The sequence below is a fragment of the Ictalurus furcatus genome, chromosome 1 (genome assembly GCF_023375685.1).
Source record: "Ictalurus furcatus strain D&B chromosome 1, Billie_1.0, whole genome shotgun sequence".
In the NCBI taxonomy this organism is placed as follows: Eukaryota; Metazoa; Chordata; class Actinopteri; order Siluriformes; family Ictaluridae; genus Ictalurus; species Ictalurus furcatus.
This window is the reverse complement of record NC_071255.1, coordinates 30131769-30148773: the sequence shown is the minus strand read 5'-3', so window position 1 is coordinate 30148773 and position 17005 is coordinate 30131769. Positions and strand designations below refer to the sequence as shown.

Genomic DNA, 17005 nt, shown 5'->3' with positions numbered 1-17005 from the left:
GATCAGGCAGGTCCGGAGATCAGAAGGGATCAGGATCTCTAGTAAGGATCAGGATCTCTAGTAAAGTAGACATGTTTAGTGGCTGTATTTATGTTATTACCATGAGAAGTTAGCATGAGTGTGTCGCACTGATGTCACGGGGGACATTGCTCACAGGTACAATAGTGTTACATAATGGACAACAGTCAAGATTCAACAAAAGTTCGAGAACGTCACCATTTTCCAGTGATGTTCGATGTCATGTTATTGAAAATTCAGCTGTAGAAGTAGGAGAGACAGCAAATGGTGTTCCCAGAATGCAGTCCAGCTGTACAATGCAGTTATGCTGGGTTATGGCAGATACCCAGCTTGGCTAGTTAGCAAGCTACAAGATGACAAGCGTGATGGTATTAGCATGAATGCTGAAGCTTTGGATGCTGATATGTTTGAGCAAAGTGTAATGATGAGGAAGTGAGGGAGCTGGACAGACCGAAGTATTAAAGCGCTGCTGCATCGCTCCCTTTTGGTAGCGTTGATGCAAAGGCTAATTCCTTCTGCACCACTATCAGCCGGTAGTCGCAGTAATGTAGGAAACCATTAGCTAAAATTAAAATAGACTAACATGACAGTCAATTGAGAATAGCATTACAAAATAATCAATCTTGGACACCACTCAAGATCACATGATAACTATAAATAAAAAAAAGAATTCATTTGCAAGTCATTAAGGGTGGATGCAGGTCTGTCCTTTGTTCGTCCTTCGCTTTTCTCTCCTTTCTTTCCGGCACGCTACACCCCTTGCTCTCTCTTTCACCCTCACTCTTTTAGCTCATTTAGGTTTGTTAAGAGAACATTCTCTGTTGAGACAGCATTAAGTGGATTTACATATTGGCTTTCTTGGAATCACTGAAGCTGGCTTATGTAAGCTACGGTGTCCCACTGTGGGCTTTAGCTGGATGATAGATTGTTTTCACTGGCAAAGCCAATAACACACACTCACGCACCACACACATACAGACAATTCACAACAGTTTATATATACTCCTCCATTCTCTCTTTGTGAGAGTATAGTATATCATGAAATACACTATCCACACCTGTACGAATAACAGCAAGGTGCTAGAATGTAATCAGAACAGATTTATGTGTGTGAATATTATTCAGATCTCTGTGATTGTATACAAATATGTAGGAATGGAACATATAATGTTCCTCGCATCACTTTTAGTCAACTCATAAATCTATAGAAATAAAAGGTCCCACAACTGCTTATTGCCTGGTTGCTTTATTTAAAAGGCATTTATTTTTAGCGCTTTTATTTTCATGTAATTAACTTAATGGGGTCTCTTGTTTAGCCATTAACTCTTTTTACCAGAGGTTAAAAAGTTCCGCTTGTTTTGGTGGTGCCTGTGTTCAGGATTGAATTTATTTGTGATGTCACATTTCACATTAGTGTTTAATGGCTCATATGAAAGTAAACACTCAGGGTTTTTAGAATTGGCATAATTATTTGTAAGTATTAGTATTAGGATTATTTCCCATTGTCCTGCTTACCAGTACCTAAACACAGAGTCACGATACTCTACATACAGTAACCCAACAGTGTCCTTACTAATCTTATAACAGACTTGCGATGATGAAATAATTCCTTTTCATTTATAATGATCGAAAATGTTTGATAAGTTGATTTCCAGTGTACTGCCAGTGTACTGTGAGAAAGGTATAAGTTACACCCTATGTAGTTAACATACAATATATAGCAAATAGGAAGTCTTTTACACAAAGAAATGTAAAAATCTAACTACATACTGTGGTTAAATAAATGGAAGCAAATCTGAAGGAATTTAGAGAAAGAAACCAACCCAAACTTCACACTCAAATCAAACCCAGCATTCAAAACATTCCACATATACAAAAAAATTTTTTTTACCATAATTCCAGTGACTCCAGTGACTAATTTATTTAGCAGAAGGCAACTCATTAAAAAAAGAAAATGTTTTCACAGACCTTCATATATTCATAGTGTCTGATTAGTCTTTCATAGTGTCTGATTAGTGAATGTCTGTTATAAAAAACAAACCCACAACGTTTCAAGGTGATTAGACAGACAAGTATGCATTTGTTCCCCACTTCAAGTTGTCTCGTCTGTTCATCTGTTGAGTCCTTCACAAATTCTAGTTGAACACCCCAGACGTATGGATTATATTGCACGAAATATCCGCTCTGTTTGTTGCAGTATAACGTTATTGGCTACTTCAAATCATTCGAATCAATATGAACAGATAAACTTTTAAACTTGTGTTTATGGACAAATCCAGCAGCAGGATATTTTGACCCAGCAAACTTTCAGTAATCACCCCTAATCACATCTCCTCTCTACGCTCTCTCTCTCTCTCTCTTTCTCTCTCTCTCTCGCTCTAACGTGCTGAAAGCCTGGCAGGCTCAGGAGCCTCTCATTATAAGTTGTGAGTAAACAGAGGGAATCCAGCTGTGAGCATAAGCAGGCAGAGCCACAAGGAGCAGGACACACATCTGACTAATGAGAGACCCGAGTCTGCCTCACACTCACACACAGACCAAGCCCTGGGTGGAGCTGCCTAGGCTGCCAGGACCCACAGGAGCAGAGCCAAACCTCAGCACCCAGACACACGCCACACACTAGCGCATATGACATACATACACACAAGGCTCAGGAGTAGTAACTAGTGTATGATTTGTGTGTTTCATCATGTCATGCTTTTTCTTCATTTAATAATGCCTTTCTCTCTCTTTTCTCTAGCACCCACAGTGCCGCCCACCCTGCCTGTCCCCCCAACCACACCATCCGACGAGTGTGATGATGAGCAAGCAAACTGTCACAGTGGAACAGGTGATGACTACGAACAGACAGGTGCTAACAGCAGAGCCTGCGCCCTTCCTTACTACACCTTGCATGCTAACTACACACCCTAAACTAGCTTTTTAAAAAAAAAACAAAAAAAAACTAGCCTTTCCTTACTTACTTAGATTCTGGCTAAGCATGTTGCCCTTTTCACATTTTCCACATACCCCATGCACGCAGGCTTACTTGAGCACATTCATGGGTCATTGCTTCTATTATATCCCCTATCACCTGACTCAACTTTATGCTAACTGAACAAACCCTCATTTTAGACACTTAAATGTGATTTCAGCTGCTGTTTATATGCCATCGCTGCCCTGTTTGTTGTGTTATGTGTAGCCTATGATATTAAAGGGAGGCAGATTTTTGTTAAGCAGTATTGCTATCATTAATCTAAAAATCCCTTCTAAAATTAAAGGTGCAGTTTGTAATTTTGTAGGTTGTCATTTTTCATTCACTTCTAGACTAATGAGAGGCTCATTAACATGCCTCACATGTTAATCCAATGTTAGTCCAAACATCATTTGTAAAGTTAAAGTTAAAGTTCAATACTACCTTGGAAACATGTTAAATTCATCACTGTTATATGCATTGGAATAGGTAGAAACTGATTCGTTTCGTCATTTCAGGCTTCTGTGTAAATTTTTCCACCACGTAAATTAGACCCACCCTCAGTTAAAGCTGCAGTACTGAACTTATGCCTCTCTATCGCCATCTCAGTTTGAAACATAAAACTGCGAGTTACTTGTGGAGTTATTACTTTTAACGTGGATTATGCTTTGGCACTGCTCCTCTGCACGGATGAATCTAATGGTTTGAGGTATTCGTATGGGTTGTATATTAGCTCCAAAACTTGGCAACAGGGCTGACGGCGGATACGGTTTTCTTGGAGTAGAGGTGAATTGCTCTCTCTCTCTCTCTCTCTCTCTCTCTCTCTTATAGTTAGGAGAAAATAAGTGCAATTTACCACACTGACCATAGCAACAAAAAAAAAACCAACAACATAGGAAACTTGATACCTAGCTGAATCAAGTGAACAAGTGCATTAATGTTAGCTAGCTAACTATTGAGCCACTGGAATGTCTTACCTGTTCAGCAGAATAAAAGCCATCTCTGCATCAGTCTTCAATCCCTTCAGATCTCTGAGTTTTCACCACCTCTCAAACGACATGACGATATTTATTCTCATTTAACACGGGCTCTGTCGATTGTGATCGCCCTTTTTGACTGTAGGCTCGTTCGAGGCCTCTTGGTTATGACAACAGCTGATTCCCCAGATCTCAATGATGATTGTGATTAGAACTATCCAAATTAAAAGCAGTCATCTAGATGGCAAGTTTAAATTCTAAGCAACTCTTGTAAGGATAAGCATCAAACACTCCACCATCCTCAACCCCCACACACGCGATATAGTGGCCGTGTTTCCTTCTTTCTGTTTACGGGCCTGACGTAACCGCGTAAAGGCATAGTGACGTCAATGGCCACGCAAATGACGTCAAACTGACGTTTCCCGTGAAATCCGACCAGACAGCTCGAATTATAAATCATTACTATAAGCTTACCGTTGCAAATCGTGGGGAAGGTAAGGAGACACTTTTGAACACTGATTTTTTTGGTACATATTTGCTCAATAATTTATTTTTTGTAAATTTTTACCCCCCAAAAAGTTCGATACTTCAGCTTTAAGCACTGTGCATTTTTTAAAAAACTCAGTAAGCAAACATAATTTCATTGGATGTTTGGGTAAAGAGGAATGACGGTTAATATTTTCACCGTGATTGCAGAGGGCTCTAAAATTACATACTGCTCCTTTAATCAATTAACAGGAACATGCAACTTAAGTTATTAACTTCAGTTTAGCTGTGCAAATTGTTAAGGTGTTTTGAGTCGGATCCATATCCGGCTGTGTGTCTGATTTCACTTTGTCACTGGCGCAGGTGGCACTACTGTTCCTGAGACCACTACAGAGATGAGCCCCATTCCAGGTGAGACAGCTTAACAGTTATATGGGCTTTCACATTTTTTATTTCTTTCTGTCCTTCCATTATACGGTACTCATTTCCTTTATTTTATCTTAGCTGTAAGTAGATATTGAACATTTATGAGTTGCATAATTGTTAATGATGGCTGTTATAATTCAGCTGGTTCAGCATTAACACAGATACAACTGCATGCTAATGGACCAAAACTTGAGTGGGAGGACAGAACAATCCAGCTCTCTCTAATTAGGTTGTGTTTTTGTTGTGTGTGGGTGTGACATGTTTTTTTTTTTTTTATCTTGGTGGGGACCAGATGTCCTCATAAGGATAGAAATACCTGAACGCTCTGAGTCTGTAGGGACGTTTAGCTGGTCCCCACAAGGAAATTTTATTCAGTTGTTTTACAAAAACAAAAGCGTGTGTGTGGTCTGGATGTGTTTATATTGACCAGGTCTGTCTGTTCCATTTTGAATGTGGTTTATTTGCTATGCGAAGGATTTTGGACTTCTGGTAAAACATGTTCATGCCCAATGCCTTCCGCTGCTACAGTCCAAATCCTCTCAAGATGGAAAAAGAGAAATAACTTTTAATTGGATAGCAGTATTTTCTGAGGAACAGTGGCAGGGAGCCTTAGCTGTGGCTTTTAATGGAAATTTTTTTCCTCTTCACTGGGCAAATACTCTGCAGAAGCCACTCTGAATCCTCACGTTATTGCATTTCATACTGTCTGGAGAAAGAAAGGCGATGACATCGTTTGTCTTTTATATCGGGTTTTTTTTTTCTCTTGTCTGGATTTTACACTCCTCTGTTCTCTTGTCTTCCTTCCTGTCTTCCATCCTGTCACACAGAAGAAAGTGTGCCCTGTATTAAACAGCCTCGATTTCACACCTACTGCCTGTTTCATCAATATTATGCACATATAAATATCACTCACAAGATCTTGCATCCGCATAATCAGTGACAGTTTTTTGCATTTTTTAAAGATGCTGGGGTTTTTTTTGTTTTGTTTTGTTTTTTTGAAGAATCAGTTTAATTTTAATTTGTAACAAGGTATTCTACTGCCCCCTAATGGTGTAGCTTTCAATACTGCAGTGGCTGTTTCTTCAGTATTACATGTTAAAACATAATGTAAATCATTAAAGTAAATCAATTACTACAAATATAACTAAAGCAAATGACAGAATCTGAACAGATGATATAAGGTTGTCTTGGTAATTCTAAGCATCTGTGTTTGTGTATTTATAGCTTTCCTGTGGTTTGCGTGTGACTTTGGCTGGGCGAATAACCCTTCGTTCTGTGGCTGGACGTCTGAGGAGGGCAGCTACAAGTGGCAGATTCAGTCCAGTGGCACGCCCACATTAAACACCGGCCCCAACATGGACCACACAGGTAGCACGCAAAGGCACTCACGATTAACAAAAAGTACAATAACACAAACCAAAGCACACAATTTTAGCACAAATTTTGAAATCTCTTTCCTTAAATTATGGCTCAAGTAGTGTAATCATCATTCCCTGACCCTCATACTTGTTCTCTTCAGGTGGTTCTGGAAACTTCATTTACACCCTAGCGACTGGAGCGCAGAAGAAAGAAGTGGCGCAGCTCGTAAGTCCGGCTGTTTTGGGTCAGGACTCGGATCTTTGCCTCTCCTTCTGGTACCACATGTTTGGCTCACACATCGGCACACTGCACATCAAGCAGCGTCACGAGAGCGGCCGTGAAACAGCCGACGTGCTGCTCTGGACCGTCAGCGGACATCAGGGCAACCGCTGGAGGGAGGCCCGTGTGCTGATCCCACATTCAAGCAAACCCTACCAGGTGTGTGTATGAGAAAGTGTACTGGATCAACGTATCAAAAATCATATCAATGTGTAAGAAATGTGATGGCCAGTTGTTTTACACTGGACTTATGACAAGCTAGCAAGATTTGTACGCAGAAGAGATATTGTAGAGTAATGTACAGTATACGCTTCCACAGAACTGAAATCTCTCAAATGTTTCATTTTTTGTGTTCATCAGGTGGTGATAGAGGGTGTAGTGGAGGGACAGAGCTTGGGAGACATCGCTGTGGACGACATTAAAATCCTGGAAATCAACATGGCGGACTGCAAAGGTGAGTCAGCCGTAAAGCTCATAAAGATTAGTAAGCAGCCTGCATGTTGATTTGTCAGTCAAATAGACTTAAATGCATATAAAATGTTACATTTGAGTTAAGCTAGATAGTTTTCGTTCAAGTGCCAAATGATTGCCTATATCTCAGTGAATATAACTGTCTTCTGTGTTATGTGTGTGTGTGTGTGTGTGTAGACCCAGATGTCCCTACAGAACCCATGCTACCTGAGGACTTTGGTAAATTCCGTAAGTCTCACATACCTCATATAGACATAATGGTATTATTAAAAAGGGGGGAAAAAAGTGTTATCCATTAAGGTACAAAAAAAGCTGCTGTAAGTGGTGTTGATGTACTAATGAAAATTTCCACCACCTCCCTCCCTTCAAACCCCAGTCCCACATCCTCCATCCAAAGACACACACACACACACACACACACACACACACACGAAATAAATACCTTTCAAGCAAAAAAAAAAAATTAAAACACCAATTGTCAAGCCCTTCATAGCGCTCAGGTCTCTTGGGCACTTCATTTTCTCAAGTTGTTTCACAGTGTATTGGAACTTTTTGTCAAACCTTTTTTGGTCTTGTCTGCCTTTGCTACAACAATATATCTGACTAATCTGCTCATTTCCTACTTCGTCATGCTTCACTAGCACCTAACTTCCTGTTTATTTACTGCATAGCCTTATATGGCCTGATTGTCTGTTTGCAAAGGCGTTTCCTGATTGGTTAATACACTAGGACTGTGTATTACTCAGTTGTTGATTATAGAGCCTGGGACAGTCACAAATACATTTCCTATTGTAGATCATTTGTTTTTGAGATAGCTATCATGGTGTCAAACTTTTTGCTGATTTGATTTCTATTGAAATCACTTATAGCAGCTTTAATTATATTTTCACATTAAGTACAATAAACTATTCAATCAGAGTATGACTTACGGATTGACTTAAATCTCTCAACAATTTCCCAGATCATTATCTGTAGTTGTCAGTTAGTGAATCTTTACCCAAGCAGCCATCTTTGTCTATAAATGATATTCTACGGTTCGTCTCCCTTCTTTAGCTGTGGACATCACCAACTTCCCGAAGACCGAGGAGAACAAAGAGATCAGCGGAACAGGGAACATGCTGAATACTCTGGACCCCATCCTGATCACCATCATCGCCATGAGCGCGCTGGGCGTCTTCCTGGGAGCAATCTGCGGCGTGGTGCTCTACTGCGCCTGCTCGCACGGCTCCATGACCGACAGGAACTTATCCGCTCTGGAGAACTATAACTTCGAGCTGGTGGATGGCGTCAAGCTAAAGAAGGACAAGCTCAACTCACAGAACTCATACTCAGAAGCATGAGGCACCGACTAATTAGGGGACACCTCTCCTCAGGGAGGCGGGCTTAAAAAAATAAACAGACTGACGGCACTCTCCCATTGGAAGAGGACAAGGCTCAGAGGTTCTCAGAACCAATGGGAGGAGAACTGGGACTGAGCCGTGCTTTTCTCAGGAGCTGCAGTGAACAGAACCTACCAGTAGGGGACACTGTGTACAAAAACATTGAATCAGCGGTGAAGGAGATGGAAAAAAACAAACAAATTAAAAAGAATATGTACAGATGATTTAGATGATTATTTTAATTTTTTTATTTTATTATTTTTTATTATTTTTTCGTTGCTCATTTTTACAATCGGATGCTGGTGTTGAGACCAATATATGAAAATGTTATACGTATTTATCTTTTTTTTTCTTTGTCTGGGAGGAAAAAAACATTTCTTTTTAAAGTTTTTTTTTTTCTTTTTTTGCGTTTAAAGGAGATGTGTAAAAAAAAAAATCCAAAATGAACCATGTCTGATAACCCATAATGGGACACGTATCTGAGGGTGTGGTTCAGTCAGTGCCTTTGGTACATCTTTCTTGGCCTCATTTGTTGATTTGTGAATTTTCTTTCATCCCTTTAGTTCTGGAACAAAGACAAACACACAAAAACAAGGAAGAAAAAAACAAAACAAAACAAATATGTTGGTCACATGACCCTGCAAGCATGACCCGGTTTATTCATGTTGAGAGCCCACATATTGTACATACAGTAAGTTTTAATATATTTTATTGCCCTTTTCAAAGAAAATGAGTAAAAAGAAGCTGCAGTATCCCTTTTTTCTTTGGTGTTGTAAATACAATCGTCTGGCTGTTTCGTGAAGGTGAAAACGTGTGCTATTTCCGTCCTGTTTGGTTACTTTATCACATTTCCCAGAAATGCAGCTAATATGTTATACGCTGGTGGTTCACACACACACAAACACAAATACAAACACACACACACACACTGACACTCATTCTCCGACAAGTTACACGCTCCACGGACCATCAATGAGGCTCCATAAGTGCTTACACTTTGTGCTTACACTACACCTATATCTCACCGACATTTACAGTTCACATCTGTCCACATGTCCATATGATCGTCCTTAAGGCTGAAGGCTTGAGGGGCAAAACAAGTCAGGTGTAACCCCATCTCTTTTTTTGTTTCTCTTCATAGCTATGTTCTGAATGTTTGCCATCATGTCAGAAAAGAGCTAATGAACATCGTCGTCATCGCCTCAACCATTTCTCCTGCATTTTAAATCGTCCTCTCGCCTCGAATGCACTTTGTCGTCATCTGTCTCACGTACAGTAAGACTTGTGAATGGGATGTGTATAAGAATGGTGCTATTGTCTTTGTGCTTGGCCAACCATCGTAGCGCGTCATCTGGACTGCACTCACATGGGTGGCTGGTGTGACGATAATGCTGTCATCACATAAGCATGACATTTGCCATGTGACTGATTTGATATAGGAATCATCACTTTGGCTCTTGCGTCTGTACCAAAGGACTGTTGCTTCAAATCAAACAGGGCCGAATACACCATACAGAAGGCGTGCATCGGCTCGGCTTTGGATAAGGCACTGGATTTAAAAAGAGAACAGCATATGAAGGACTGACTCAAAACATAAAACATGAAATGCTGGCTTGTCATTCGACATCACGCAACAATATAAAACCTAAGAACTTCATATCACATGTAGTATAACCCAGAGCACTCCACCTCACTCCCTTTCTCCCTCTCTCTCTCTCACACACACACACACACACACACACACACATACACACACATGTACACACCTAAACTGACTCATATTTTAAAGGTTTCTTGGTATGTTTCTGTGCTGTGCTGTGTTCTGTGGCAAACACGTTCTCTATTCATTTATCTCCAGTAGTTTGCAATGCCATGACCCCGTTTCTCAATGCTACGTGTGTGTTAGCTGAAGCTAAAGGCAGACTAGCTTCAGTAAGGTTTAATGAAGAAAGCATACTGTAGCATCAAGAAAAAAAAAAAAAACAATGTTGCACTGATAGATATATTTAAAGAGGTTTATGTGTTTATAGCATTCATTTGTAAAAAAAAAAAAAAAAAAATCTTCATTTAAAAAAAAAGGACAGTGTTCATTTTTTATAGTTTCAGAATATGTAAATAATTCTGAAATATATGGTTATTGAGATGTTTTCATTATTGAAAAAGGTATACAAATTTCCTATAGTAAAGTTCCCATTTACCTGATTGATTATCTTTTGTTTTGTATTGTCATTCAAATTTTGTGCTAATTTGTTTTTCTTCGTTTTTTTTTTGTTGTTGTTGTTGTTTTTTACACAAGAAGAAGGGGAGAAACTTTTATTTTCAATACTGATTCTGTAATTGCTGTTGTAGGAAGAAGAACCTGAATAAAACAGCAAGGCCTTAAAAAAAACTCTCAATCAATGTTTTGTATTTCAATATTCTGCATCATGAAAAGAAAATCGCCAATGTCTACTGTCTCTCGTCAACTTAGCTCAACGTACATTCCAAAGATTCAGATACAATAAAGGTTTTCCTAAGACATGCTGGATGCGGTTGGCTTATTATTTCCTATACATGGTGCCCTAAATATCGAATACTTCTATACATAGTAAGCAAAAGTCTTTAAAAATGTAGTTTGCCTTGCACCTCCAGGGTTCAAATCCTGCCTCCGCCCTGTGTGCCAAGTTTGCATGTTGTCCCTGTGCTTCACAGTGCTCTGGTTTCCTCCCAGAGTCCAAAGACATGCGTTGGCATTTCCAAATTGTCCGTAGTGTGTGAATGTGTGTGTGATTTTGCCCTGCGAAGGGTTGCCCGCCATCTTGTGCCCCAAGTTCCCATGGTCAATTCAATTCAATTCAATTTTATTTGTATAGCGCTTTTAACAATGGACATTGTCTCAAAGCAGCTTTACAGAAATATATAAACACAGGATACAGATTTTAAGTGTATGACTTTGTCCCTATTGAGCGAGCCGGTGGCGACGGTGGTGAGGAAAAACTCCCTAAGATGATATGAGGAAGAAACCTTGAGAGGAACCAGACTCAGAAGGGAACTCGTCCTCATCTGGGTAACAACGGATAGTGTGAAAGTAAAAAAAGTTCATTATGGTTTTTATATGAAGTCTGTTTGTTGAACTAGTCCACTGTTCACTAAAGGAGACCTGAGTGCAAAAATGCATGTGGTAATTGCAGTCCAAGCGGTACCATCCTAAGCAATCTCCAGGCTGTAGCCTCCAGTTGATGAGACCTCCATTCAGGGGTAGGGCATCAGGAAGGATCAGGAAGGTCCAGGTTCCCCTGTGACCCTGTGCGGGATAAACGGTATGGAGAATGGATGGACGGATGTTTATGTGATGTGGTCTGTAATGAACATGGATGCAAATAGAGGTTTATTCATAAAACAGACCAAAACAAAGGGCAAAGACAGAGTCAAATTCGAAGAGTTCAGGCTATCAATAAACCATTTCCAATTTCATTTGTATAGCGCTTTCAGCAACAGACATTGCTACAAAGCAGCTTAACAGAAATCCAGATGTAGAGAGAAAGCCAGAGGCAACAGTGGCAAGGAAAAACATGAGGATGAAATCATAAGAGGAACCAGTCTCAGAGAGAAATTCATCCTATAAGTGACACCAGACAGTAGGATTATAGATCATTACAGTACATATGTGTAGTAGAGACAAACCATACTAATATGTATATATGTACATATATAAATATTTTGCACATTAGTGTTCCTTAGACTTATAAGTCCAAATGAGATGCTCATGATTGCTCACAGTTCTACATTTAGGGTCAATTTATAATGGGAAGGGTTTGCGTCTCAGTCTTAATTTATTTTTAGGGGGTACCTAGGTAGGTATAGTGTGCATGCAGAACATTTCAGGTTTGAGACTTCTCTTTTTTATGGGGGTGAGATTAAATTTCCCTCACTTTCTGGTTGAATATCTCTGGTGGGGGACGAGATACAAGCCTGACATTTTAACAGAAACACAGTGTCCTGTATAGTAGCATTCTGGTGTTATTTTCCTGTGAAAAAAGCAGTAATTGACTACAGCTCAGAAGTCACTTACTGCTTTTATCACAGGAGAATCAACACCACAGCTCTGTTCATCTGTAAAACACCCATCTGCACACTGTACTTCTGTTTTTGGATCAAATCTATTCACGCATACCAACTGTACACCTGTACCAACATGATAGATCAGGCTGGCTCTTCTAATCTGGCCCTCGAGGTCACCTGTCCTGCAGAGTTTACCTTCAATTTCAAACTCACAATTCTTACAGCAGAATGCTGCTATAGAGGACGTATTTCTGTGAAAATTTTGGGTTCGTATATGGTTCCCCACCAAAGATATTCTGAAACTGAAAGTGAGCTAAAATATTTTTTTAATTGCACTTTCTCGTGCCCATAAAAATAAGAGAAGTCTCAAACCTGAAATGTTCTGCATGCACACTATACTTACCTAATTACCCACTTAAAAAATTAAGACTGACACTCAAACCTTTCCCATTATAAATTGACCCTAAATGTGGTTTACATACGTACATATACCTTGTAATGTGCTCTAGAGATCAGTTTTTGTTCCATGGAGCTAGGATCATCTTGAGCTGAGATATTCAGGTTTATGTAAACAGCTAGTATAACCAAAATGTGTTGTGTGCCATGGCACAAAAATAGCCGTAGTAGTTAAATCAAATAAAATAAAAAAATAATAATAATAAATGGTGATTTTGCAATGCCAATACATAGAGGTAATCACTAAAGAAATCTACTAACTTTGCAATTATTGGACCACTTGAGATGGAATGACACTATATTGTATATTACCTCTTGGAAGCTATAGCTATATTATTATATATAAGCTATATTATTTCACTCTTACCGTAAGCTTTTTGATTACTTTGTGGAGATTTTGAAGCCACTTAAAAGGTCAACTGATTAAATGGTTTGTAATAGGAAACCTTTGCAATTCATACTTTGAATCTATTCATATCATTGAAAAATATTCTTGGAAGTTAATACCTTCCCTAAACACCAGAGGCTGCTCATGTTCACTCTCTCTCACTGACCTGACCATGAACAACTTCATTAAACAATGTTTACTAAAAAAAAAAATTACTATTTGACATATTTCAATTATTGCATGTAAAATAAAAATGCACATATGGCCTCCGGTAACTGCTGAAAAATCTAATAACTGCAATGAATAATTAAGCAGGTTGAATTTGCTCTAAGATGAGTGTGGCAGGAGGGTGTTTGATTTGGATGATCAAAAAAATAAAAATTGATCTGAAACTGAATTAAGAGGTGTAGAAGTGCCTCATCAGATTTAGAAATGTACAAGTTGGACAGAGACATACTTTATTTAGAAATTGTTCTGCTACAGCAGCCAAACAGAACCGCATGCATATAAAATGCAGCATTAACAATGACCTGTCAAAATAAGTCTCATCCAGGTTGTCTTCTTGCTCCAGATCCACTGTGACCCTGACCAGAATAAAGCAATTACTGAAGATGAATGATAAAAATACATATAAATGAGTTTTACAGCATGCAATTACAGAACTCCTTGCTACACCAATTTGGCAAGTTTACATTTTTGCATTAGAGTGGGTGGAATATATTAAATAAAATAAATAAATAAATAGTATAATGTCAAGTAATATTGAGAAATATGTCTAATTGCTGATACGAAGTTACCTCACAAGTACACTCCTTGTTTACTTTATATTTAGCTGGATTATAAACATAAAGCACATTACAGGCTAAATCTTTCGAAGCAATAGTGTAAAACAGTGCAAAGGATTCATATTTCATATATTTTCTATAGAAAAACAGTGTTTTTTTTTTTTATTTGTTTTCCAATGTACATTTTAAATAGTATTGTACAGTTTTATTGAAATCGTAATCAAATAAACCTGATTCTCACATTCAGATGCCCCTGAAGAATTTTTTTACGAGATAATTGTAAACCATGTGTAATAATAATAATAATAATAATAATAATAATTTGGTAAATCTTGTTATGTTGTGTAAATTTCCTTATGGTGGAATATTTGTTCAACTTAATTGAATATTTGCTGAATATTTCCTAAACAGTAAAATCACTTAACATGCTGTTTTATTCTCATACATAACCATGTTTTGAATCTGAAATTGGTTAAGTCTGCATAGAAAATGTGTACTTATACAATATACACTGACGGCTAGCAGGCAAACATGAGGTTTTACTTTCCAACCAAGCAACAACAACAAAAAAGTTAATTAATTACAACCCTACCGTTAAAACCAAACCAGTTTCCACATATAAACAATGAACATATAAAGAAGAATCAACTCATTTTCCTCGATGTTGTACCCAAATCCGTCTTTTAAAATGGAGCTACACTGTTGTTGTTTAGAGCACTACACATTTATCAGAAGGTCTCCCAATACTTCCAATTCTTAATTGGAAAGCTGTCATATTTAAGAGAGTGCACCATTAAGGGGGGTATATACAGTCTATACAGTATACAGTATATATCTGCATACTTAATAAAACTAAAAATCTAGTTTTTGGATGATGATAGAATTAAAATGTTTATTTCACTGTTTAGAAACACTTCAGGAAAAAAAAACATTTACAGGAATAGTTTTTCTTTAATGAAGGAAATACAGTGTGCTGTTAGGAACAATGGTTTTATTAATTTTTCTTTCTACAAAATCCAACAACTATCAGGAGTTTGAGAAATTATAAAGAAAATCAAAAAGTATGTCATAAAGACATGATTGTTTGACATTCTGACAACATTTTCACAGATATACTGTAGTATGACATGAGGTGATTATGTTTAAACTACCAGAGTTTGACAGACATGAGTCTGTGCTTGAAGATTAAATGAAAATACAGACTCTTGTGTTTCTCAGTAATAAATGTCGCTCCAGGTCCATTTACACAACTGTATCACTGTGAGGATGATTCTGTGGGGCTTGTCAGTTTCTTTGTACACCGGCCTCCTCTGTACCATGTGAGAGTGTTCTCTAAGGCAGGGAAAGTACTGTCAAATAGGAGATATAGACTCAGCCCCTACACTGTCAAACAGATCTTATTTCTCAATAAAAATAATTAAAAATTCTTTGTCACCTTTCTGTCATTCCCACAGTTACGCAAGCACTATCACTGCCAAGTCTCATAAGCAAATTTAATACCTACATGATCCCATCCCATAATGTCCTTATTTACATTTTAATCCCACACTTCATATGAATGGATCATTTTGTCCATGTCAAAATTAATGATTTTCATTCAAACTTATTCAATTATCTTTTTAATTACCCAGTCATGGCACCCTGTCCAGGTTGTACCCCGCCTTGTGCCCGATGCTCCCTGGGATAGGTTCCCTAGCGACCCTGAAAAGGAGTAAGCAGTGGAAGATGGATGGATGTATTATTCTTCATATTATTTGTATGACTGGGTAATCCATCTTCTACCGGAAGATGGAAGATTGATGATCGGACTCTTCATTTCCCCGTGACCCTGAAGAAGGAGTAAGCAGTAGAAGGTCGGGCACAAGGCGGGGTACACCCTGGACAGGGTGCCAGTCCATCGCAGGGCACACATTCACACACCCATTCATACACTACGGACACTTTAGACACGCCAATCAGCCTACCACGCATGTCTTTGGACTGGGGGAGGAAACCCGGATGAAACCCAGATGAAACCCTCGCAGCACTCGGGAGAACATGCAAACTCCGCACACACAGAGCCGCGGGAATCGAACCCTGACCCTGGTGGTGTGAGACAAACATGCTAACCACTAAGCCACTGTGCGCCCCACCACACACCCCAGATGGGACTCGAACCCAGAATCAGAATAATACATAATAATACTGTAAATAATTTCAGGCAAAATACTTGCCATATTCAACTCTGTTAGTCATATATGTGTTAGTCTTTTATTTGTGCACATTACACTGAAACTATCTATGAAATGTGTGGAGCTTCTTCCACGGGCTTTTGGCTGCTTTATTGCTTACCAACCACCAGATGGCGCTGTTTTCTACACTATCGAAGCTTTGAATCTTTTCCTAGAAAAGTCAGGGGAAAGCATCAATGCTTTAGGAGGCTTCATTTCCCCATCCCTAACCTCTATATTATCGAGTCAGTACAAAAACATTTTAGATTCCAAAACATTAGTTCCCTTTGAAAGGGAACTCAACGTTGCGTGAGCTACACGCTGTGGGAAGGGCCCTCGCACATGACCGGTATCTAAAGCGTGTGTAATATCATGTCTAATTAGGCCAGTCGTGATCAGGTGACCTGGCAATTAAGTGCATCGCGTGATATAAAAACGGCACAAGTGAACCGTGTCATCAGCATTATTATCTTCAGCGAGACTGCTGGTCGGTCATTTCTGTAACACTCACAAGAAGACTCTTCATTTCCTCTATCTTTAAAAAAAATCTCTTTACTTTTCTGCTCCTTTAAAAAGAGAGAGAGAGAGAAAAGTATGAGTGAGAGAATTCAGGAAGTGTGTTACGCCGTGCTACCGTTTCATCATGAGGTGAAGTATCTAGGGCTGGAGCACGCCAGGGCAGCCCTCGAGAGGTCGGACTGTGCGCATTGTGAACGAATTAGGCAGCTCCGCTTGCGACTCGCTCTCTTCTCGGCTGAAGGGAGTTGGGTTTCAGAG

At 39.0% G+C, this 17005-nt stretch overlaps 1 protein-coding gene across 2 annotated transcripts in view; it reads left to right on the top strand.

Annotated features, from left to right (window-relative positions):
• The window catches only part of nrp1a (neuropilin 1a), a 72856-nt gene extending 61990 nt beyond the window's left edge, over nt 1-10866 (top strand). The window contains exons 11-17 of one of the 2 annotated variants that reach the window (XM_053635921.1): nt 2759-2848; nt 4798-4845; nt 6085-6228; nt 6380-6657; nt 6859-6952; nt 7147-7197; nt 8023-10866. In XM_053635921.1, the coding sequence (XP_053491896.1) occupies nt 2759-2848; nt 4798-4845; nt 6085-6228; nt 6380-6657; nt 6859-6952; nt 7147-7197; nt 8023-8309 (992 nt within the window). In that variant the 3' untranslated portion in view covers nt 8310-10866. Of the gene's footprint in view, nt 1-2758; nt 2870-4797; nt 4846-6084; nt 6229-6379; nt 6658-6858; nt 6953-7146; nt 7198-8022 lie in introns of both variants that reach the window. The other variant, XM_053635911.1, reaches the window with a different exon arrangement.
• Nucleotides 10867-17005: the final 6139 nt, after the last annotated feature.